At 40.1% G+C, this 24,590-nt stretch overlaps 1 protein-coding gene across 1 annotated transcript; it reads left to right on the top strand.

Annotated features, from left to right (window-relative positions):
• Positions 1-1,904: 1,904 nt before the first annotated feature.
• LOC139714618 (uncharacterized) lies at positions 1,905-23,919 on the top strand. The gene is made up of 22 exons (XM_071626298.1): positions 1,905-1,938; positions 2,677-2,762; positions 3,597-3,674; positions 5,077-5,227; positions 6,322-6,588; positions 9,482-9,606; positions 10,266-10,830; positions 11,630-13,399; positions 13,819-13,955; positions 14,574-14,880; positions 15,467-15,565; positions 16,279-16,486; positions 16,833-17,035; positions 17,399-17,516; positions 18,239-18,332; positions 19,068-19,188; positions 20,023-20,125; positions 20,656-20,794; positions 21,628-21,752; positions 22,317-22,330; positions 22,418-22,531; positions 23,651-23,919. Exons 1-22 carry the CDS (start codon positions 1,905-1,907, stop codon positions 23,917-23,919), a joined length of 5,127 nt encoding a protein of 1,708 aa, XP_071482399.1.
• The last annotated feature ends 671 nt before the right edge of the window (positions 23,920-24,590 follow it).

Here is a 24,590-nt window from a genome sequence, read left to right as displayed (position 1 = left end):
CCGTATTGAACCTTTTCCCTTTAATGTCGTGTAACTTTTAAAGGAATTGGTGTATTGAATAGCCGCTTTCACATAATAATGCTTATTTATGGGGTTTAACTTAAGGAAAATTCCGATGTTATTTGTAAACAGAAATTAAATGTATGGAAAAAACATTACTGAAATCTGTATTTCTTGGGAAAAATGTAAAAAAAAAAAAATCCTTCCTTAGTATTTCATAACAACAACTATTTATTACATAAAACGGGGTATCAACTTGTAGGAAATCTAATTCTCTTTAATATGATACCATTTTTATGGTAATTTGATATTCTTAACTAAAGTTATTCAAAAATAATCCGTATCCTAGCAACGGGCGGCGGCCATCTTAGAAGTATGCAAATTAGACGCACGCGCAACCCTTTTTCCGCTGGCGTCAAGCAGATTCGCAAAATACAGGTTCTGACGATCTTCGAACACATCGTAGATTTTTTTTTTTTTTGGGGGGGGGGGGGTGCACGGGGACCATTTCTGAAGAATAGTAACCCAGTATGGGCCGACATGAACTACACAGATACTTCCCTTCATTTTGTTATGAAAAAATAAGATAGCCATGTTTCATTTTAAACTCTGAAAGGCCATTTAACAAGTTCTTTATTTCTTAGGGCTTTTAGCATAAGATTCTTCTTTTTTTTTCACTTTAATCTTCCAATAAGAGGAAACTGTCACGTCAAATTTTTTTCTTTAACTTTTTAATATCAGATAAGTTGTGATTTTGGAGGGAATCCAAAAAGACAAGAAACTGTTCATATGGAAAGCTGAATGGATTGAGTTTGGTAACACAGAATAGAAAAAAAAACATTTTTATTTCATATAAGGAATAGAAAGTGTAATTTTTCTTTCTTTCTTCGCCGATTTCGATGAGATTTGATCAATAGATAGCAGTGATCTACAACAAACCCCAGATACAGAACCTACGCAATTGCGCGCGGAGACATTATAACCCTTAAAATAATATTGCTGTAAAACCTATTGAACCTTATCCCCTTTAATGTCGTGTAACTTTTAAAGGAATTGGTGTATTGGAAAGCCGTTTTCACATGATAATAGCTATGACTGGGGGATAATTTTAGGAAATTTCAAATGTTATTTGTAAATGCATATTAGATGTATGGAAAAGAACATTATAACCAAATTCCGTATCTTTTTAGAAAAATGCTAAAAAACATAATTCCTTCCTTAATATTTCATGACAGCAACTATTTATCCCATCAAATGGGGTATCAGCTTGTAGGAAATTTAATTCTCTTCAAAATGATACCATTTTTATGGTAATTTGTTATTCCTAACTAAAGTTATTCAAAAATAATCCGTCTCCTAGCAACGGGCGGCGGCCATCTTAGAAATATGCAAATAAGACGCGCGCGCAACCTTTTTTTTCCGCTGGCGACAACCGAATTCGGAAAATACAGGTTCTGACGATCTTCGAACATATCGTAGAATTTTGTTTTAGGGGGGATGCACGGGGACCCTTTCTGGCTGCTAGACTAAAGTATGTCTATTAATTATGACAATTCCTCATTACGCATAGCTTCAAGCATGATGACGGATGCATTATTGCGTCACAGTAACTTTGCCCAAGTTGACGCACTTTCCACAATATTGATGGAATCGGAAGCGCGCGTGCGCTTTTCTTTCCCTCTCTCTCACATACACGCAAACTTTCCGCGCAGCTTATCCCTGGGGATATCCTCTCGTTTCTTAGCAACCACTTGTAGTCAATCTTTATCTGTATGTAAGATGGCTTTATGCGCAGAGCTGATGGAGACATGCGTCAGTAGTCAGAAGATAGGAATCATGTAGTTTCGTCGAGGACTAAATTCAAGCTCTCTTGGCCCGAACAAAGCGGGAAATCGACATTAAACATGGGCCCAGACACAGGCGACATTATCCCGAAGGGTATGACATTTCTACACATTACTTGCGCGAAGAAATTGATATTACATAGAAAGTTAAATTCCTCAACTTCTATTCGCATATCCATAGACTGGTGCTTCATAGGCTAGCACACATGTTCTGTTATACAATTATGTTCATAATATCATAGCTTCAGCTATCATTTCGCAGAGTTTCGCTCGAAATTTTGAATATCACATGAGAGTTCTCGGTAACCAGATATGCTGAAGATAGCTACAATCCGATTTGTTACAAAATCAGACAACAAGACAGGTATATTACAGGCAGTACAGTGACTGGAGCATTACCCGAGAAATCGACAGGAGTTCAGTATCTTGTGATGACACAAAATCATGAATACACACACAAAAAAAAAAAAAGGAGAGATGATGATTCAATAGGACGTTCCACTTGCGTAAGGTAAAAATGTCAGAATAAATTCATGTCATATTCATAATTCCAATACGAATTATGTGGAGAAGTCGAAGACTTCAGAGTCGAAAAAAGGGGAAAAATCATTTGATTCCAGTGACGATTTTATATTTTCGTCGTTTCGAAGACATGTATGGTGTGAACGAATAATTCGTAAAAGGTGCATATAACAGGCATTGCCATCGAACTTTGTCTGTCTTCGTTCAATTCATATCTATGCATTTTCAAACAAATAAACGTTACCCCCAGTCTCCTCTTTGCCTCCTAAAAACAAAAACAACTGTCAAATCTTCCATTCTTGTCTATCAGGGGAAATCCCCACGGAATCCGAGTTTGCAAGACTCATGTGTGACAAGACCTTTGTGGACTATCTCAACGTCTTCCTCTCACTTCCGGTAAGATCAGTGACCCAAGTTCAAGTTCAAGTTCAAGTTTAAATGTATTTTTCATTTCCATTAAATAGACAGAAAGATTATATATACAATGTATGAGCAGAACACTATTTGTAATAATTGCAAAAAAACGTACATTAACAAAATACATGCGAAAAAGAGTAACAAAATGAAGAAAACATAATTGTATTTTCTATATGTATACATTATGTACAGAACTAACAATAATCCATCGCAAACCTATATTATATAATAATACATGTAAATAAATAAATAAATATATATACATGTATATAATATACATATATATACATATATGTATATATATATACATGTATATATATATATATTTATATATTCATTTATTTATCATATATATAATGTATTATACATATATATATAAATATATATATATATATATATATATATATATATTTATATATATATATATATATATATATATATATAATATTTATTTATTTATTCATAACAAACATTGTATTAGCTCCGCGTATCGGCAGTACTAGAAATAGTAATAATAATGTCGCAATAGGGGAATGCATTAAATGCCAATTGCCTTGATTTAATTACTGTTAATATCACTGTGGAAAATTCATAAGCACTTTCATCCCTGACGAAGGGGGAGGCCCCCGAAAATTCTGATTTTGAATTAAAATCAAGGCAATTGGCATTTAATGCATTCCTCTATTATGACATTATTATTGATGTATACATAACAATTTCTTCATATCGCAAATCTTTTATTCATAAAGGCCATTATAGTCTGTTTTGTCTGCGGTACGATTATAAAGATGCGTATCTATTTCTGTTGGACAGGTGTTTTCTCAAAGACTGCTGTACCGATTTTCCGACCAAAGTTTCGAGCTGGATCCGCCATTGAAGAGAACGCAATACGTAAGACAGAAATTTCATCACAATGTTATAGCTTCCGTCAATACACGCTATTGATGCATTGCATCTGGGGATTCGAAGACCCTGTTTTTGAACCGATGATTACGATGATCATGCTGGGTTAGCAACTTGCCACAGCTGATCGCACTGTGACAGAGGAAATAATGGTTATGACCTCGTAAACAAGAGGCGCGCCCGCCTGAACTGAACCTAATTATACCCTAATGGGCGTAGAATAGCCAATGCAACATGGCGTTATATTTTAAGTGGCAATAAACCGACTTGATTAGTCAGTTTAGAAAATCCATTCAATGAAAGCCCAATCTTTCGATTAATTACAATAGGAAACTAGAGTACTCCCAATAAAAAATAAATTAATTAATTAAAGTTATACAAGTCCATGCCATCTTTCTGCATTTATTGCTATTAGTGCTACATATTATTGTGCACTCCAAGTGTGATTGTCGCAGTGTGGTCCTCGTAAGAGAATCATAATAACAAAATCAGCTAGAAATATAAAGTAATTCTGGAGCTTTCGATTTTACACATATTAATTCAGGAGATGGCCTGTGGTATCCCAAAAGAACACGAGTGAAATTTCAGCTCAAATAATTGACACAGCTATTGATGTAACAACAGGAAAAATGTCTTTTTTCTTGGAATGCTTTAAAGGCTCTGCCCTGACAAAAAGAAAGTTTATCCTTCGTCAGCAATAACCAAATATTGGTTAATATGTTGCATCATCAACCTTCCGCTTAAAGGAGACCTCCGGTTGATTTTCAGATTTTTGCATTTGAACAACTATAGATTAGTTTTGCTGAGGACAGAGTTTCAGAATTTGTGATAATTGGGATGAAGAATAAGAATATTTTCAAAATTTAGAACAAATTGCAATGAACAAGGATGATGACATGGCAGAGTCACCATAAGAATGCATGAGTTGGGGCTCAAGGAAGCAGAACAAAAGAAGAAGGCATGCATAGATTATACACAGGTGAACTCGCAAGCAAGCAGTATTGTAATGAAATTACACTGCTACTTTTCTGAAATATGTGAACCTCCTATGTCGTCATCCTTGTTCAGTGTAATTTGTATAAGATTTTTCAAAGTATTGTTTCTCTGCTCAAGAACCACAATAAATTCCACAAACCTATACATATAGTTGTCGATTTATGTACTACATGATGTGAAATTATGAAAATCGTCTGGAATGTCCCTTTAAAGACGTAATAATTCAACCTTGTTCTTACATGCACAGATTCATGATCTCACTATCTGCGTGTTCATATTTCTTGAGTCCTGCGAAGATGGTTGTTCGATGTGACTTTAATATATAATCACGTGGAATAAGCGTGTAATACCACTACATTCTGTGCTTGTCTTTCTCTCCCGGCAAACTGACCAGAGGTTGGATAGAGTCAAGTTGATGAGATGGGTGCGTACCAAGCGAGCCCCGTTCTTCTTCAAGAGCGACCTCTATCTCGAGTACCTGTTCTGCAAACAGCTGCAGAAAACACAGCTGCACCTGGTCATCAACTACGGTGCCGATAGCATTGGTAATTGGCATTGATGATGATGATGATGATAATGATGATGATGACGACGATGATGATGGTGATGATGATGATGATCACAATCATTTATAAAGGTTTCATAATTATGGTGCTTACCTTTGCCAGGGTCCGGTTGTGCTTCAAAGAGATGAAAGTTGAATGTACAAGAAGTTCAAAAGAATACATAAACACCGGAATTGTTAGGTGAGGGTTTTTAACTGCACTGCCATGTTAGCCTGGGTTCGCGTGTCCTATTCCTATCCTGTCCATTCCTGCACCGCAGCAACTAGTCCACATTTGATGTGACCAAATGACAAGATAATCCCCATGACACAAAGAGACAAGTAGTGTAAGATGACGCTGTGGTATTTCCGAGGGTAATCGTGTTTTGTTCTTAGGGTTTTTGTGTGGTATTAACAAGTGCTTGGGGTATTTTAGGATGACATTTTTATGAAATTACTTTCTGAACTTGAAACAAAATAATGATGGTAATTGTGATAACAATGAAACTTTAACGAAATAATCATAACTATTTTCACATGGACTTACCCACCCCGGAGGGGAAAATACCTGTTGGGGGGGGGGGGGGGCATTTCATGAAGCATAATTTGTCGGACAATGCTCTCAGCCAATTGGATGCAAGGATTTCAGTAGCCAATAGTTCGTCAGAAGAAATATCTGACATAAGGAAATGCCCCCAGGACCCTCTTTAACAAACTGGAGACTCTAATCGCGCAAACATGCACGCAATATTAGTAGCCCATAATAATCAGGAGCGCGAAACTCTACATCCAAAGTGTCCGGGGTCGCAAGCTGTAGGATTATAAACTGTGTCTGGTGCTATCTTGGCCTTATTTTCAGCAAACATAACAAATCTAGAGTTGGGAGGGAGAAAGCTGAATTTTGAGGAAGGAAATACATCTTAAGGTGGAGACTCACAACTATTAGAAAGCGTGAGAAAATCAAACTCATGAGAGAAATTTTGAAAAGATGGCTTCAAAGTGGGAGATCTCCGGCCAAAAACCAGAAAGTTGTATCAAGACAGTCTCTGAATTCGATCCTGTATCAGTGTACTGCATCATGTCATCATTGTTCAGGCGCCAGGGACAAAATGATGGACCACTGTTTGATGACTCGCTGGCTGAGACAGATGTCGGGCATGCGCAGATTCCGCTGTTTCATCGCCAAGACGGCGGGCAACAATCTGGTGCAGTTCTGGCTCGACGCGGAGAAATTTCGCAGGAAGGCCGCCGACTACGACGCCGACAAATGGACGATCATGTACCAGCGCATGGAGGCCAAGTTTTTCAAGAATCAAAACCTCAAACTGCCTGATTTCGAAAAGATGAAGCGAGTTCGCAATCGTAAGTATATGTTTCGACAAACCTTTACATCAGTAATCATCACAACGTACAACTGGTAGAATGTGTTTATTTGGCCGTTTTGTAATATGTAACCGTTGGCAGTATTATGCTTGAAGAGAGAGACACACACGACACAGTACATAATCATGAAATGTCTCAACACTTTGCTAGTAACTCGATGAAGCCACATGATTATGAGGAAGTCCTAGATATTAAACAGCATAAAATCGCAGGTACATCGATACCATGGAAATCTCCTATTATATCAAGATGACACTTATACGAACACAAAGACAATGACAATGTAAGATATGAATTATTCGTTTTCCCCGTAGGTTCATCTTCTTGAATCACTCATAAAGCATATTTTCACGACGTACAAGGAAACATAAAGACTTCAGTTTTTTAGCAGCCAACCGTTCGACTTCTTGAATCACACAAAAGCAAAATTTTCACGACGTACAAAACATGAGAATTTCAGTTTTTAGCAGCCATTTTAAATATCTCAAAATAGAATTCCTCAACAATGCAAAAGTTGAATCATCAAGGCTTTGATGCAGCGTCCTCGAGACAGGAAAAAAAGCAGTCTTTTTTTCCAATGTTTTTTAAACAAAAGTATTCCGGAAATTAAGGAATAAATGCGAATTTCAGTTTTGGGCGACCATTTTGGCGGCCATCTTGAATATTCTCATAACCCTCAAAGGATGCAAGAGATGCATCATCCAGATTCGGATTCAGCACTTATGTGAATAGGTGAAAACGAAGTAGGGTCCACATGCTGTTCTGCTGAAATTCATGCTGATGTTGATTATGTTTCATTAACAGCAAAATGTATGACTGTTGATGAGTCGAGGTCGTGGTAGTGATAAGTTGGAGCTACAGTGAGTTGTTGGGGTTTTTTTTATTATTGAGTTGGAGAAAAATCTATGATTTTGATACTGATTTTGATGCGTGAATGTGGTCGTGGTAGTGAGGGTATAGTCATGCACTTTTTTTGTAGTGATAAGTAGGGATTTTGAATTGTTTGGGAAAAATACATGAAAAGTGAAGTATTACTGGATGGGTTACTGTTGTATTTTGATGCGTGAATGTGGTCGTGGTAGAGAGGGATGAGGTCTATGGCGATGAGCTTTATTATTTGGTTGGGGAAGAATGCATGAAAAGTGAAGCATTCAGTGACAAGAGACTGTTGTGTTTCCTGTATGAATGCCTTTTTGAATTTGTTTGTATTTTGTTAAATGGATCTCATATTTCATTGTTACACTGATTAGTTCGTGCGGGATAGGGTAGTGTGTGGTTGCTGGGCGAGTTCGTTCGGGATGGGGTGGTGTGTGGTTGCTGAGTGATAGGAGACATTTGTATTATGTTGTATTCATGGCAAAATGCATTGTGATCGTGGCAATGATGGAGTTTTATCAGTTGAGTTTTGTTAGTTGGTTGGTCTTTTGGTTGAGATTGGGGGGTGTATGGTTGCTGGGCGTGTGCGTGGTGTGCGTGGTGTGCGTGTGTGCGCGTGTGTGTGCTTGTGTTGCGTGCACGTCCACGATTGCGCGAGTGGCTTGTGCTGCGCGTCCGTTCACGGCGCCACCAGGGAGAATTCATCTTTCATCTTTTTTACTTAAACGATTTTAACATCAACATTTTCGATACGCGCGAAAACATCATATGAAATATACATTATTGGGATATCTTATAGTAAAGATTACCATTGTGCCAGCCATTTTGGAAATCATTTTGGCTGCTTTGACTAAGTCGCTCAACTGTAATTTATGTAAAAATACAAATTATTCTTTTTCACCGTGGGTTTAATATCCCGAATCTCTTTCAAGCATAATTTTCCACCACCTTTAAGAAAGTACATATAGGAAATTTCAGACTTTGAAATATCTCAACGAGGCAAGAGTTAATTTGAATTGTCCATGTTCTACAAACTTCTAAGTGTGCAAACGATTATGCAGATTCGGATTCAGCATCCTTGAATAGGGTAAAACTAACATTTCTGTTCAAAATTTTCACTGTTTCTAAGGAAATGTTTCAGATTTTTGGGGCCGTCTTGAATATCTCGAAATTCACAGGGATGGAAGAGTTGCATCATATAGATTAAGATTCAGCGCCCTCGAAATAGGGTAAAACCATAGCATCTCACCCCCTCCCCCCCCCCCCCCAAAAAAAAAAAAAAAAATGTGAGGTGGACGAAACACCTCACTTTTTTTTTAGGCCAGAAATTGAAATTTGGCACCCGAAATTAATGTATCCTGTGGACAACTAATACAACCGACGTGAAACTTAAAAGAAGAAAATATGTAATTCAAAACAGGGCAGGCATTACAGAACAGACAGGTCAGAAAAAAAAAAAAAAAAAACTAGCTAACATCGGAGACCACTACACAAATGCTAAAGCACAGAACATGACATGACTGTATAATACTGTATATCATTCTACACTTACAAGCTGCTTTTGACAACATGACTGAGGAATTGATTCAGGTATGATCAAGAAAATAGATGGCAAAGCTGCTGATTCAGCGCAGCCGTAAAGCTGTGCAGATGAAATAAAGTAGGGCTATACATTTTATTATTATGGAGATGATGATGATGAATATAGTTGGGCGTAAATGGGTTCATGATTTGCATGTAAAAGAAAAGTATAAAAGTTTCCTTGATACAAACCTGATAAGGGTGCTGAACGAATATCAACACTGGCCTTGGAATAATGGTGAACTAGTCAGCTTACTTTTTTTTTTCCAGCCGTTAATATAGGTCAGTACAAAACAGATGAAGACCTTTCTGAAATTAACAGAACAGAAAATCAAATTGACACCTTAACCGCCAGGCGTGTTTGTTTTTTTCATGCCGAGCTCAATATATCTCCTCTCTCATGTTTGACGTGCAGAATGCAATGCTGAAAGTCCATTGGCCAGTGAAGGAAATGTCGGTACTGGTATCAGGAGCACACGGGGCATGTCTGGTTTCGAAGCGTTCATCGTCGTTCAGGGATTCATTCTGAAGACGCTCCAGGTAATCTCGTAGAGCAGTCTTTGTCTTTTGAGTAGAGATTTTTAGTTCGGCTTTGTGTTTTTTTCTCTGTCACAAAAATGTGCATATAACCAGCAACCATGATAGGACCAACGACCAAAAGTTCCTCCAGGGCCCCATTTCATAAAAGATGTTAGGATAGCAACTCTTGCTGGAATGGCAACTTCCAAAAGCAACAGCCAATCAGGAAGCTGGATTCTTGTCATTGCCATGACAACTGCCATTCCAGCAAGAGTTGCTATCGTATCAAATGAAACGGGCCCACAAGGACTAGGCAACGCGTATAACGTGTCTTGCTTTCGAACACTATACTGCCTCCAACAGGCTCGAATAAATGACCTCAATAATGAAAGTCCATAGTCTCATGCATTTAGCTACCCCAGTGCCCGTATTCCAGGTCTTTGTATACTAGCAGAAATTGCTTCCCTGTTTGTGATTATTACAAAAGATCATGTTGACGGAGAAGTGCATTTCGAAAAGATAGAATTAATCACCTCATATTTTTTTCTGTATAGAAGTTACCCTTCTGTCAATATTATCTAAGGTATTAGCGGGCCACCGGGCATTAATCATTCACCTCCAAAATTCAACACCATGCGACCCTGATAATTATCTCATGTATTATCCGTCTTGCATTCCAGAATTACTGGTTGCCCAGATACTTGGTGCACTGCAAACAGGTCTTCACAAAGTTTAACCAAACGACGTTGACCATCTACCGACCCGACTGCTACTCCGTCAAGGTTCGGAGCCTGTCCGAGATCGTGAATGGCGACGCCGACGCTGCTAACGACGACGGCAAAGAGCGTCGTGGATCCGACGTACGTTCACATCACACGATCCGCAAGGCGCAGCTCAAGAAGCAGAGCGTTAGCAACCTCATGTCCATGTTCAGCTCGTCCAAAGTTCGTCGCTCCGAGCTCACAACGCTGCTGCAGGTCGAAGACACAGGCGAGACTGTCTCAGCTGGTCTGGCCGAAGACGACCAGATCAGACAGAGCACCACGGAGGAGAATGACGAGCTGAAAGTCAAGGGACAGGACTGGCTCTCCGAGGAGTTTCCTCTGCCAGCCATCTCAGAGGAGAGCGCCAGCTACCGTGGAAGCAGGAGCGTGTCGCCCGCAAAGTCAGTAGTCCGTGACGCAACAAGTGCTGCCTTATCACCGGCAAGCTCTCCAGAGATGCCAACCTGCGGGGACAACGAAGGTACTAGTACTTTGCGGTGATAGGTGAAGGTGATGTCCCTTTCATGAGCATTCTTCATTCCCATCAACTCCTTCATGGAAGACCCACTAAGTATCATTTCAGATAGATGTACTTTTTGGGTGAAACCGTCCTATACTTTAGCCATGGAATTTGTCCTTTCTATGCTGCAGTCCCGTTACGACCAACAGAAAAAGTCACTTCTTTATCATTATGTTAGTCACCATTGAGCGAACGCTATGGTATGTTACCAGAATGGTTACTTAGAGTGAAAGAGAATGCATTTCTTTGAGAGAATGGTGACTCATACACACACACACACACACACACACACACAGTCAAAGTATTCATCGATAATATTATTTGCCCGAAGAGCTCAAAGGTCCACCAAAGGGACTGAAACCTAAATTGTGTATTACTTTAAAGTGAATACAGATTACAGATTTCTTTCCGGGTTGTCACGCTCTCAAACTTTGCTTTTTCTGTGAACCTCTGCAATTCCATCAAACATTCTGGAATAGGAAATACAATCTGTATTGCTCTTTCATTTTTTTTCTATCTACCTGTGTTATTGTATATCATGTAAACATGCATGTAGACATGAGTCCTTACCTTCATCATATCATGATTATTAATTTTTTGTAAAAAATCATGGAAAAGTTGTGGAAATCAAGAAATGAAAAGAAAAGAAAAGAAACTTGCACTGCTTCCATGCACGCCATTTACAGTGTGACATGCTTGAGTTTATCGTATACCGTACAATCCATGGCACTTCGTGAATGTTGCCTCTTGCTGTCACCAGGTTCGCGCCATGATCTTGAGAAGAAGACATCCAGGAGGTCCCAACACTCATCCCGGAAATCAACACCGCGGCGATGCTCAACGCCTCTTCTTGATGTAGCTCCTGAAGACGAAGGTCTCAAATCGCCAGCACGCACCTCTTCTTCCAGCCCGCTGAATAAACCGGATGACAGTCAGAGAACGTCACCGGAGGCGGCTTCCACCAGAAAGGCCACTTCCGGACGCAGGTCAAGACGAAGCTCGTCGAGAAAGGGATCTTCCAAAGGCGAACCTTCCGCCCGAGCCTCTGCCCACAGCACTTACCAGCCACCGGAAAAAGAAGAAGAAGAAGGGATGGAAAATGCCGGGAGTGACGAGGAAGAATCGGATGACTCTTCCACGGACATCTCGAGGGAAGACTTGTCGGAAGGAAAGAAGAAATCCAAACCTCGATCTGTTAAAGGAACTGCGCCTCCGATCATCCAGAATAAAGAGAACGAAACTTCTGTCGATATAGCTGTCACCTCTGCTGAGTCGGAAGAAATGTCTTCAGGAAAAAACGACGATTCATCATCGACAAGTGAAAAGACATGTACTAAAGATGACATAAAACACAAGGGAAACATCGCCGATTTGACGAAATTTCGAAGGAACTCCGAATCCTCCAGGTCGTCAAGTCAAAACTCAAGTTCAACGTCGGTAGGACAATCTTCAACGTCTTCTCTTTCTCTTGCATCCTTGTCAAGTCGTCGCATGTCGGCTCCTGTCGTCCCAGCAGGTCCTCGACCTCTCGCCGTGTCAAAACCGTCGGCACGACGACGGTCGCGATCGCAGTCAGTGGAATTCAGATTAGGTGACTTGTCTTTGTTTCTAAACAAGAACCAAGATGCAGACAACAGCAAGAATGAGAAGAGCAAATCTTCTAGCAACGAGAAAATGCAAAGCTCCAAACTCGAGGCTGATCTCTTGGCTCTCCAGGCTCTTCAACAAGATCGTGAAAAGCGTAAGAAGGAGAGAATGAAACAGAGGAGACTTCAGAAGAAAGCTAAGCAAAAACAGAAAAAAGATACGACGGCCAATGAAGTGGCAGGGAAAGACTTTGTTGGACTTAACAATGGCGAGGAGACCAAAGCTTTAGTCAGCACATTAAAAAAGTTAGCTATGAGAAGGAAAGGGACCGTTTGTCCTCTCTCGAAAATCAACAGGGCGGCGTTCCAGAAGCTTGAGGTTCTCCATACCTTTTCATTGCACGAAGCGGAGAAGCAGCATCGCCAAGGCCAAACGAAATACTTGAAAAGGTTGGTCCTGGCACAACGACAGCTGCAGAGGACGTACTCAGAACTCTCCTTCGATGAAAAGCTGAGGGAAGATGACCGGAGGTTGATAGAAGTTTCATCGTTACCAGACGCGCGTGATCTCGTCGAAGACGGTGCAGTCCATCTCAATGACATAATCCCACAAAAAACGAAAATGCTTCCCTCGATCACTGAGCAGAAACCCTTTTCCATAGAAATCGTCATACCTTGTTTGAAAAGCTACAATCTCGGTGAAGCTAACTACCGAGTTAAGAACAAGTTGCTGATAAATGCGATGCTATCAGATAAACTCGCCGGAGGACCTTGGACGAAATTCCTGGCTAGATATGGATACTCCAATGAATTACGATACATGAGATTTTTCCACGCTGCCCAGGAGTACCTCACTGCTGATCTTCAGTTCAGTGACTCTCGGAGATGCCAATGGCGGCAGAGACTCGCAGCAGATATCATTAACAATTTCCTGAAATCTACCGGTGGGTTGGCCTCAATTTCTATCGTGATCATTATAAAAGACCCCTTCTCAATGACTTTGCATGCAATTACACGGTTTTACATGAACATCGACATAGAATAAACTTCTCACTCTAAATTCTCTTCAAACCGCCCCTCAAAAGTCAGAATAAGCCGTGTGAAATGTTAACATCACTTTAAAATATCAAGGAATTACTTGACATTCCCCGCTGTGCTATTTTTAGTCTTACAGTTATTAGTCGCGTCCATCGGAACCATCTCCTCTAAGGGAAACTGCATGAGTTGTGATTTCTAATACAGTATTGTCCACCAGCATATGTTAATCCATTCGTATCGATCACAACGACTGCAATGATTTCTGATTTCATATTTCTCTTCTATATAGGAGAACAATATGTTCGCCTTGGCTTTCTTCTTACAGCCGAGCTAATCCACCAGCTTCCCGCCAATTTGGGAGACGAACTGCTAGTGCATGCGCAGAACCTCTCTTGCGAGGCTCTTCGAGAAGTCTGGGACGTGTTCAAACGTCAGGATCTGGACAGCTTTCTGAATAGAACGGTATCGATGCAGTTTTTTTCCAGTTTCTCTACTTTGAGACCATTTTTCTTCTTGGCTTAAACAAACAAAACAAAATTGTGTCTACATTAATCTTGTAATCAAACCAATTAGATTCCACAATCTTGGATAACTTAGCAATGATGAATCAAAGGGGACATGTATTATATTGGATCATATTATTATTATGTTATATTTTCAATGTATGGTTCTACCACCTCTTTTATGTACAAACCAACGGGAAAGTGGTGAATCGACGGACATCTCCTTTTCCAATTTGCGTGTGGTGGTTGCTACCAACATCGCAATTCGCTGGAAACACTAAAGTTCCACAGGTTGTTTCTTCTTAGTCCGATTCTGATGAAACTTGTAGCATTCTATTCGTCTCACCTGACTTTATGTTGTTTTTTTTCTATTCCTTAAAGTTAACCTGAACAAGGAGAAAACTTGCCACTGTGAGGTGTATGAAGCTATATTCATTAAAGGCATATCATTAATGATGATACATCGAGCAGATACAAACTTGCTTTTACCTGCATTTAGGAAAAGGGAATATGAGTGAATGTTGTGATTATTGGTATGAATTTTTACGTTGTCTTTCCTTATTGCTAACGGCTGTAGAGTCAACGAAAAAACTCGCAGCAGCGTGTTTTCCCACTGTACACAAGCCCGACATCAAATCAGGCGAGTGGACATACTCTCACGCCGACTCCTCCCGACGCACCGGCCTCTCCGCTCGGGCCAAAGATGGAGAGGACCCTGTCGTCCGTCCTAATCGAGGCTCGCAAGGGTGGCGCGAGTCCCAGCGATACGGACGGCGGTGGAAAGATGCCGATTGCTTCGGAGCAAGACGGCGCCATGTCCCAATCGGCGGCGCCGTACCGGCTGCTTCGGGCTGTGGAGCTTGGTCTCTGCGCGTCCGGCTTGGGTAAGTTCACAAAATAACTTTGGCAGCAAGTGTACATAGGCTTTGGCATGATCGATTGTATAATAGATATCGATATACCTTTTTACAAACGAGACGGTCTACTTCGGATCCCGTATAGCAACTGATAGTATGTACATGCCTTTTCATTACCCTATCATAGGCCCATACGTATCAATATTTCAGTGCCATGATATAGAGATAGACAAGAATATCAAGTATTCTGAATGGACTAAGGAACGTACTATCTTTCTCAATAAGTCAGTCAAACATGTTGCATGAAAATTATCAAACATGTTACACGACTCTATTAGGCCTACTGGGACAGCACCGAACAAGAAAAACCAAAAACCAAGCAAGAAACAAAGACAAAAAGGCAAAAAAAAACCTAAACAAACAAACAAACAAAAAACCATAACAACCATTAACCAATCACAAATCACACAAACCAAAGAGAAAACCACAGAAAGTTATTACTTTGAACAGCCTAAGCCCATCGTTAAAACTTCGCATGTCACCATCAGGTATCATGATTGTTAATGATCAGGACTATCGCCATCATCAATATCATCATCGTGATCATTCGCAGGATGTGCAGATGCTGTTCTGAGCGACCTCAGCGACCCCGAAGACGAGTCGGATGACGAAGGGAGCCTACGCCGAAAACACATGGTGATTCTGCGCAAGCGTAAGTCGAAGAATTATTAGTCATTGATATAATTATTGATTGTTTATTTGATCCTCACAAAGTTTACTGATCGGATATTATTTGTTGGGTTCATTACGTATTTTGTGAAATTTTCTATCTGTATGAAGCGAGATGGGACTGTAAATGTATGAACTCCTTGCTTGAGATAATGAAATGTATTTTTCTAAATAACCTCTGAGACATTTCTCCGTTCACTCATTCATTTATTTTTCCATTTCCAAATTAAACATATTACAATTGTGCATTTTTCACAAAAAGTGTATAATCTAACATTACAACGTACGATAAACAAAATATACAAGTTTGCTAAACATTTTGAGCACATTCAATGGCTATATGAAAATGTTGGAATATGAATGTATCAAAAAGAAGCAATGTTTGTAGGGTTGAGTGAAAGTATTTTCAAGAGTTTGAACACAACTTACATTGTACATCGAGGCCTATGATAGTCAAAGATTTACGAAAACTAGTTGCTATTTTAGTGATTAAACTACATTGTTCCTGATACTAATTGGTGATCAACTCTTCTGAAGTTTCCTCCCCCCCCCCCCCCCCTCCCTGTCTCTTTCTCTGTTTGAAGCCTGTAGTGAATTGTCACATCAGCCATCCAAGGTTATGGAAAGAAATTCGTACTTCGACGAAACGTTTTTCAAGCTAATTCCAATTGTGATTATTCCCTTGATGTTTCATAGGTAAAATTAAGACGACACCTAAACCTGTAATCAATCGTCGTCGGCCACAAGATATACCGAGGACTACGCAGCATTCCCGCGCGAAGCGTTCCAGCCATGGATCGGACACGCCGCAATCGAACGAGCGCGATCAAGAGACCACCAAGCAAGGCGTCTGTCGAGCCATTCGAAAAGGCGGGAAAACTATCCACCGTCCGTCAAGACCGCGGTATGTTTTGAAGTGTTTACCACTTAATCATATTACCATTTCATCATATAATATGTATATATATATATATATATATATATATATATATGTATATGTATATATATATATATATATATATATATATACATACATATATATTGTCAAAAGGTAGCATTTCGGTAGCTTTCACCGGGTTTTCACAGCGCAATAACGACAGGACATGGATATACGAATCGTCTGCTTGTGTCCAATCAGAAATAGCTATGAAAGTTAGACATTTCTTTGATTAAAGTACCTCGTCATAAATCTAGTGTCATCACTTCACCTGGACACGATTTTTTGCTGTTTCCTTTCCTCGCACAAACAGGAACTTCGTGGAAGTGTTGCACGACGCTAGCCACTTCGAGTTCTTCCGCCGCTACCTGCAGGTGGAGGTAGGCAACGAGCTCCCGCTCTCCTTCTGGCAGTCCGTTGAGCAGCTCCGCATGGGAAATGTCAGGGACCCAAAGGTCAGACAGGCCAAGGCGGCAGCCATCGTCAAGAAGTATTTCAACAAGTCCACCAACTATGGTAGGTGTCAACTCCATCCATCTTTGAAAAATATCCCTGTATTCATTATAATGATAGTACAGATACGCGTTGCGGCTTTGTGGAGATTCATAGATGCATACCTAAAAGAATGCAATGAACAATTACAACAAACGTAAAGTGATTAATAGTAGATGGGAGGGGGTGAATAATAGAGGATGGGAGGGGGTGATCAAGAGAAAAGCAATTGTTTTAAGATCTGGAGGAGATGGCAAACTATACTGGGCACAAACTGATGAATTAGGAAGCATTTTTTACAATCAACGAAGACATTTCAAGTATTGATTTATTACATATCGCACCATTTTTTGATAATATACGTACTTGTTATTTTTCTCTTTCCAGGTACCGATCTGATGACGGACGCTGACATCATCCAGGATATCCCCCACATGGAAAAGGTTACGCCCCAGATGCTGATGTCAGCTCAGACTTGCGTAGCCAAGAGCATGGAGGATAAATTGTGAGTGTTTAGGGGATATCTAGTACGCGAAATACGCCGGGATAAAAAAAAAAATTAATGCGACCCGTCGTTTTAGTTCGTTTTATATCGTGCTTTTTGTTGTTTTCTTTTGTAGAGAATAACGGAATTAAGGTGAGGACGGAGTGATGAGTAGGTGAAGACACTTAACTGGCCCCAACCATCAAGATCTTTCGTAGATTTTAAGAAGGAACACTCCCACTAAAAAAAAAAAAAAAAAAATCATAACCCCGCTGCTGTATGGTTATAAACGATTCAAAATGGGAAATACCTACCCATGTAAATGTACACATGAATATAACATGACTGTGCGTGTGCGTCTGTGCGTCTGTGGAAGTGTATGAAGTATATTCACGTGTAATCTAAACAGACACAGAAATGCTTCTTATGCACATTCTTCTTGCCACAACATAAAGATGTCATGCCCGTGACAAGAATGCCTTGATATCTGCTGCTTACAACTGCAGTGCACTACATTCGGCTACTTTAGATAATGATAACAATAATTATAATGGCCTCATCACTTTCATTACACGTCCTTTTACAGTGACTGACTCATATTTACTGCCTATTCTTATGATATTTGCTATGATAATATAAATCCTGGCAATTTGATTCAGCCCGTATAAGACCTGTTTTTTATTTTCTTGCGTCAAGCACATGCAGGGGATGTTTAAAATCTTGTCTGAAACTTTTCGCGCCAGTTTCGAAGATTACAGAGAATCCTACGCAGACGATGCAACAGAAGACACCATCAATGAGGAACCCGCTCAAGTCCACTTTGGACAAGGGAGAACGGTAGGTGGCGCTCATACAGAGAAACTCAATCTATGCCCACGTCAGCCGGAATAAAGAGTAAAGTTCAACGTATCAGAACATCGAAGGTTTCATGAAAGTCAGACCAAAATTATAAATATAAATGATGGCTTATAAACACATTACAGGAAAATTTTGCGCTCATCTTTTCGCCTTCCCCATTTCGAAGAAATTTCGTCTGTCGAAGACACGTTGGTACAAGAGCTGTATACCAGTGCCATGTATCAGTGTCATTAAAACTTGCTTTTATTACAGTTTTATGCCTGCTATTTATGTAATAGTCTACTCGTGTTTTTGACGAGATGATCTTATTCGTGGTGAAAACTATATGCAGCATTTGTAACCATGAGTCAAATGTTATGATAAGTTTTGCATGAGACTTATTGTTGAGTAACAATCACCGTTTTTTATGCGATGATCATTGTATAATGAATGAAGAAGTTTTAAGACTGCTGTAATACGCTTAGTCTCCCAGCATTTCATTATAATGCCTTTTTTACAGACTTACACACAGTACACCATTTTGTTTTTCAATTTTACCGTTTAAGTCCTAGCAGGAAGGTAAATATATTACCTATGGTTCCAAATAATTCTATCTATCTTCTGCTGTGCGATATGGGTCATAATTATGTGAGTTGCATCCGCACTAAATTTCACAACTTTACTCAGGCAACAAATCATATCCTTGTTGTGCCCCTCATGTTTCTCGTCTTCTAGAAATATCTGTGGAACATGTTCATCACCAACGTGTGCCAGTTCCGACGGGGACTCATGACTCCCTGGCTCCTGTCTCTCTTTAAGGACTTCCTCGGCCGAGAGATACAGCGAGAAGTGGAGAGTCAGTAAACACTAGTGTCATCTGTACTTTCCTTTGCTTTTTTTTTTTTTTGCATTATGTAGATGAAACTCTTAGAGATTGAGAAAAAGAGCGTGAATATGTGATGATGCTGAGTATAGCTGGCATAATTCATTTCAGAGGAGGCAACGTCAGAGGAAAATCAGATATGATATGAAAACGAGTCAGAAATCATTGACAGATAGACAGGTATATTAATATGTATGTGTTATTATGATTATATATATATATATATATATATATATATATATATATATATATATATAGATAGATAGATAGATAGATAGATAGACAGATGGATAGATAGATATAGACGGATATATGGGAAAACGGAACAATAAATGTATGGATAGACTGAGTGAATTAGAGTACTAGTATTGACAGTGCTTGAGATGGACAGATGGGATTAATGATATTGCAGAGAAAGTGTTTATTGGAAGCAATATTCAAACGAAGTTTACACTATGAAATTAAATGTTATGAATACACGTGTTGTATACATTACCCTCAGAAACGCAGCAACACAAAATGCTGACATCGCGCATTTTCCATACACAATGACATAATTATCATATAGAACACTGTTGTGATTACGGTGTTAATACTCGTTATGGAAATGACGACGATGATCGTAGTAAGGATAATGACGATGGTGAGGACGTTATATGACCACCTCGTAATCATCTTTGATATATCGTATTCATCCATCATGATAAACTATATGGTATGGGTAAATATCGCGCTATTCTGCAAATATTCTTTTTAAAGAATGTTTTATTCATTGCCGTGTATGTCATTGTCACTAAATGTGAATAGAGCAAAGGGCGACTGGAGTCGTGAGTAAACGGATCATCGGTGGAAAGATCGTCATGGTCGACAAGTTGCAGAACGATCTGTGTTTCTGGGCAGAAGTCGAAAGGTATAACTGTCATGTATAACACTAATCATCCTTGTACACAATACATCCGTAAGTATGACATCTCGTTAAGGCATCTCACTGGGATGATCTGTTTTAAAGGACATGCGGACTACTTAGAGAGTTGATGTCTTCTTGTTAAGACTGATAATTTTCTATTTAGTTATGCGTAAACAGAGTTGATTGCGCAAAAACCGAAAGTTGTGCACTGCAAAACATTAAACACGAAAGTATGTGCCTAATGCCTTTAAATTTAATCTGCAGGGCTGTCTAAATATTTCCATGTTTTCTATTCTTTCCTCTCATCTATCTACTGTATATTCTCGTTTCATCTGTTCATTTATCTGTCTTCATTATTATACGCGGCATACTTACGATACACCGCCCCTTATTCTTATTATAGCTTGCATATATTCGTCACCCAAAAGGAAGCCAACGGGAGTCCGTGGAGTGTTCATCAGAATCTTTAATCATACTGCTTGCCTGCTGAGATAATGGTAAAATAATTCACCCCATGTCACCTTCCCTTTTAGGTTTAAGCAGCTGGCGGACAACGCGGCACGGGCCGCGGCGGCGGGCACGTACACACTGGAAGACGAGGAGTACGTGCAGAAGAAGGCCAATGCAATCATCGATGTCTTTCTAGACTCGTTTGTACCACCACGTGTCCAGGTAAGAGGTCGTTCGCTGCCCAAAGCTATTTCCTTTCTTTCTGGCCTTAAACTTTGTTATACCTCTCTGCCTACATGGTTATGTTCCTCGACAACATCCCAAAGGTTGATCATAGCAACCACAAAGCTTAAAGGTACATTTTACCTTTGGGATTAGTGATTTTTAAAAAATGTTCGAGATATCACATTTGATATGTGTAGGTCAGTTGCATCCGAGGCATCCTACCGTGTAAAAGTTTCGCAATAAAGCCTAAAACATAAGGAGATATCACTGTTTTTCTCGATAAACCATAACTGCAGACGGTTTAAGATTTTTATTATAACTATTGTTCACATTTTGGATATTTGTCCTTCCTGTTGATAACTACTTTGTACGCACGATGAACTCCAACCCTAGAGACACCTATTCGCATATCAATTTGTCAGGAAATGATTCGAATCTTAATGTAGGTGAAAAAAAATATAATGTAGGCCTATATATTTCTCGGAACCATTGTACTGTCAGTACATTTTAAATCAGGTTTAAACCACACTGTGCGCCTAAGCCCGATCGTGCCGACACAGATCATGACATAAATGTACTGTGATGAGATCATCTCTTTATGGAAAGTACTCGTGTATTTAAACATAAATCCAACTTTCGCAGCTTCCTCCTCTTCTACCCCCATCCCCTGTTCTTCACCTTCCATCCTGATTTTGCCTCTCCCCTGTCTCTCTTCTTTTTTCTTTATACTCTCAAACACATCATACCCTCTTACTTCCTCCCCTTTATGTATGTATGTATGTATTTATGTATGTATCTATGTATCTATCTATCTCTCCATCCTGTGACAGATCAATGTTCCTCAGGAGATCGCCGAGGACATCATCGACATCGCCCAACACGGCATCATCGAGCGCGGGTTGTTTCACGATGCGGCGATCCACACCTTCACCGTTCTCCTCTACTGCTGGAAGAAGTGAGCTGACCGACCGATCACTCTTAATTCCCGCCAAATTCCACCATACACAAACGATTCCACTCAGTAATTCGTGTCACTAGTAGAGATATATCTCTACTGTGTTATCTCATCAAATCCGTCGCGTGTAATATACTGATTTCACCAAGTCATCAAATCTAATATGTTTAATCTCTGTATACACCAGCATAGCCCTGTACATTTAACATTAGTCGAAAAATTAATATACAGCAGTTTCCGGTCTTACGAGTAAATTGACACTATGAATACGATTACTTTTTAAATGCCAATAGTTAGTTTTTTCTTCGTTGTTTTCTTTGTTCCTTTTCTTCCTCGTTTTCCTCTTCTTCTGCTTCTTCTCCTACTGCTTGTCCTCCTCCAAATCTGCCACCTCCAAACTTTAGAGATTCTTGCAGCGGATGTAATATTTTGTCTGCATCAAACGACTTTTAAGTCGTGTAAGTCAACCCCCCCCCCCCCATCCCCTCCAAACAAAAGGGGGATATTTTCTAATTACTGCCATTTTGCATGAACCTTCAATACTTCAATCTCTTACCACATCAGGTTCACTCGGGAGCGTCTCAGCTACAAGTCGGTCGTGGTTTCCGAAGAAGCTATCGCCACCGAAGCCCCTACGAGACCGGCCGATTACCTGGCTCCGGGAGAGTTCGGCCCGCCGAGGATTTCTCAGCCGCCGAAGAAGAAACCCATGAAGAAGCGGAGGGCCTCAACGCCCCGAGTTTGTGGCGTGAAGATCAAGACGATCATTGGAGCGTCGAGTAAGTCCAAATAAGTAAACGTGTTCATGGAATATATTCTCGATTAATGCACGTTAAAGTCTGAAAATCAGCCGGAGTTCTCCTTCAAGTGGGTATTTCACTGGTTTGAAGACTAGGTGGCAACATGGTTGCTACTCAAATCTCACTGGTCGTGGAGACGTCTCCTGTTAGATTTTTTTTTTTTCTTTTTTTTCTTTTTCTTTTTTTTTTGGGGGGGGGGGGGGTTGTATTCTTTTTTCGGAGGCTTTTTCCAGTCCCGGCTGGTCTCGGAGACGTCTCGGAGACGTCTCCGCAACTGAGAAGACGTCACTTATGGTGTGTTGCAAGAAAACTGCAATCAATTGCAAATAATTGCTAATTTTGAAACAACCATTCTGATTGGCTCAGGGTCTGCTCTATTAAGAAGACATGCATGCAACAATGATTTTGATTGGCCAGTGACAATCAGTTGCAAGTTGCAATTGATTGCAACTTTCTTGCAACACCCCATGACTTCGCGGCAATGTCCCCGCGCCTTCTGGGCGAATAAGCTGTCGCCTGAACTTGGAGACGTCTCGGACGTCGCCCTGGAGTCGCCTTCTTGGTGAGAGCGCAAGTCATTTTTTTTTTTCCTGCCGAGTTGCACGAGCCACGGCAACTGATTACTCGAGGCAGTCGCGGCGACGTCTCCTCCAGTGAGACAGGCCTTTTACACAGAAAGTGAAGTCCCCAAATTCCCCACAGCAACACCTGCAACTGATCGGTTGCTTGATGCCAGTCTGTTACCATGAAAACTGCCTCGACTGTATTGCCGAATATTGCTTTGTTCAGACAGAGAATTGTGCTAGTGAATCGATGTTTAAAATTACTGCGACAACTACAGTTCTCGTCGGAAGTTGCAAACACACTTTTAAACAAGGCAACAATACTGTCAGAGTAATCCACGGTTAGAAAAGTCAACAACAGGCCGCTTTTATCTATGCGGACCTATTTGGATGTATGGGTATTTACATATCGCAGTAAAACGTTCGTAGATGTGATTCCCATCTTTTGCCAAAGTTTGGTGACTTTTGCGTGTTTTTTTTCTTAATGAATAGTCTCAATAAATGAATTTCTTTCATTACTTTCCCTAACCTACAGGCGACGACGCACCACGCATGTTTTACACGATCGAGACCGGCGTGCAGCTTATCCTCCCGCCAAAACCCAAACCCGATATTATCGAGGTGAAGGATCGCGATCGTGATCGCTATCGGAACATCATGCGTAGTCTGATCAACTCGGGGCACGAGGAAAGCCTGCTCCAACTCTTCCAGACGCAGCCAGCCGCACTCGGGCTGGGCCTGGCCCAACAGCGCCGCCTCAGCCGCTCTCTCGGCTTGCCGTTGCCTTCCCAGCCGACTTTTTAAGACTAAAATCCTTTTAAAAAAAACACGATCGACGCCATCGCATACCGATGTTGTTTTCCCCTTGGTAAAAACGTAGAATGCTTATTATGAATCCCCCTAAAATCGGAAGTTGCTGTTTCACACAACTATATGAAACTCTACAGGGTGTGCAATTGTGTGTCATTCGAATCAGAAAGTCAGTTCGTTGTTCATTGTGTAACTTACTATTTATTTCACACACCTCAGTTGATTTGAAGCAATACTGATATCCAACGGTGAACAGATCTTTAAATCAATTTCCAAGCAGATCAGTAACTTGTATAGTTCTGTCAATACTGAAGAAGAATGACTGTATTGAATTTGTTTCCGAGTTGCAGCTACTTAAGGCAGGACTTCAGTTATAATGGAAATATTGTGTGCTGCCTTGATGTTGATCCAAAAAAAAAAGAAGAAAAGAAGTGTACTGCCAGATATATCTGAGCAATTAAGATAAATGGGGATTCATTTTTGACACACATCAAGCATCTCTGCAAAACACAATGACTCAAAAGAATTAAATACATGGACAACTCTTTGTTGATGAAAACAGAATAAATTACAAACACCATTTTAATTCCAACAAATTTCACTTCAATTTTTGTTTCAAACTTGTATGCGTGTGTGTTGTGATTTACGGGGTAGCTAGTCTGTTA

Source organism: Diadema antillarum, unplaced genomic scaffold (genome assembly GCF_040938485.1).
Source record: "Diadema antillarum isolate AM-2024a unplaced genomic scaffold, OU_Dant_1.0 seq00002342_RagTag, whole genome shotgun sequence".
Taxonomy (NCBI): domain Eukaryota; kingdom Metazoa; phylum Echinodermata; class Echinoidea; order Diadematoida; family Diadematidae; genus Diadema; species Diadema antillarum.
Note: the sequence above shows the minus strand (reverse complement) of the source record. Positions and strands in the feature narration are given on the sequence as shown.

What these genes read in the sequence shown, in the direction of transcription:
- LOC139714618 (XM_071626298.1), top strand. Translation starts at nt 1,905, where the DNA reads ATGGGCCCAGACACAGGCGACATTATCCCGAAGG. An exon ending in CTACGGTGCCGATAGCATTG is followed by an intron (nt 5,228 to 6,321) that starts GTAATTGGCATT and finishes ATCATTGTTCAG; the next exon opens with GCGCCAGGGACAAAATGATG. An exon ending in TCATTCTGAAGACGCTCCAG is followed by an intron (nt 9,607 to 10,265) that starts GTAATCTCGTAG and finishes CTTGCATTCCAG; the next exon opens with AATTACTGGTTGCCCAGATA.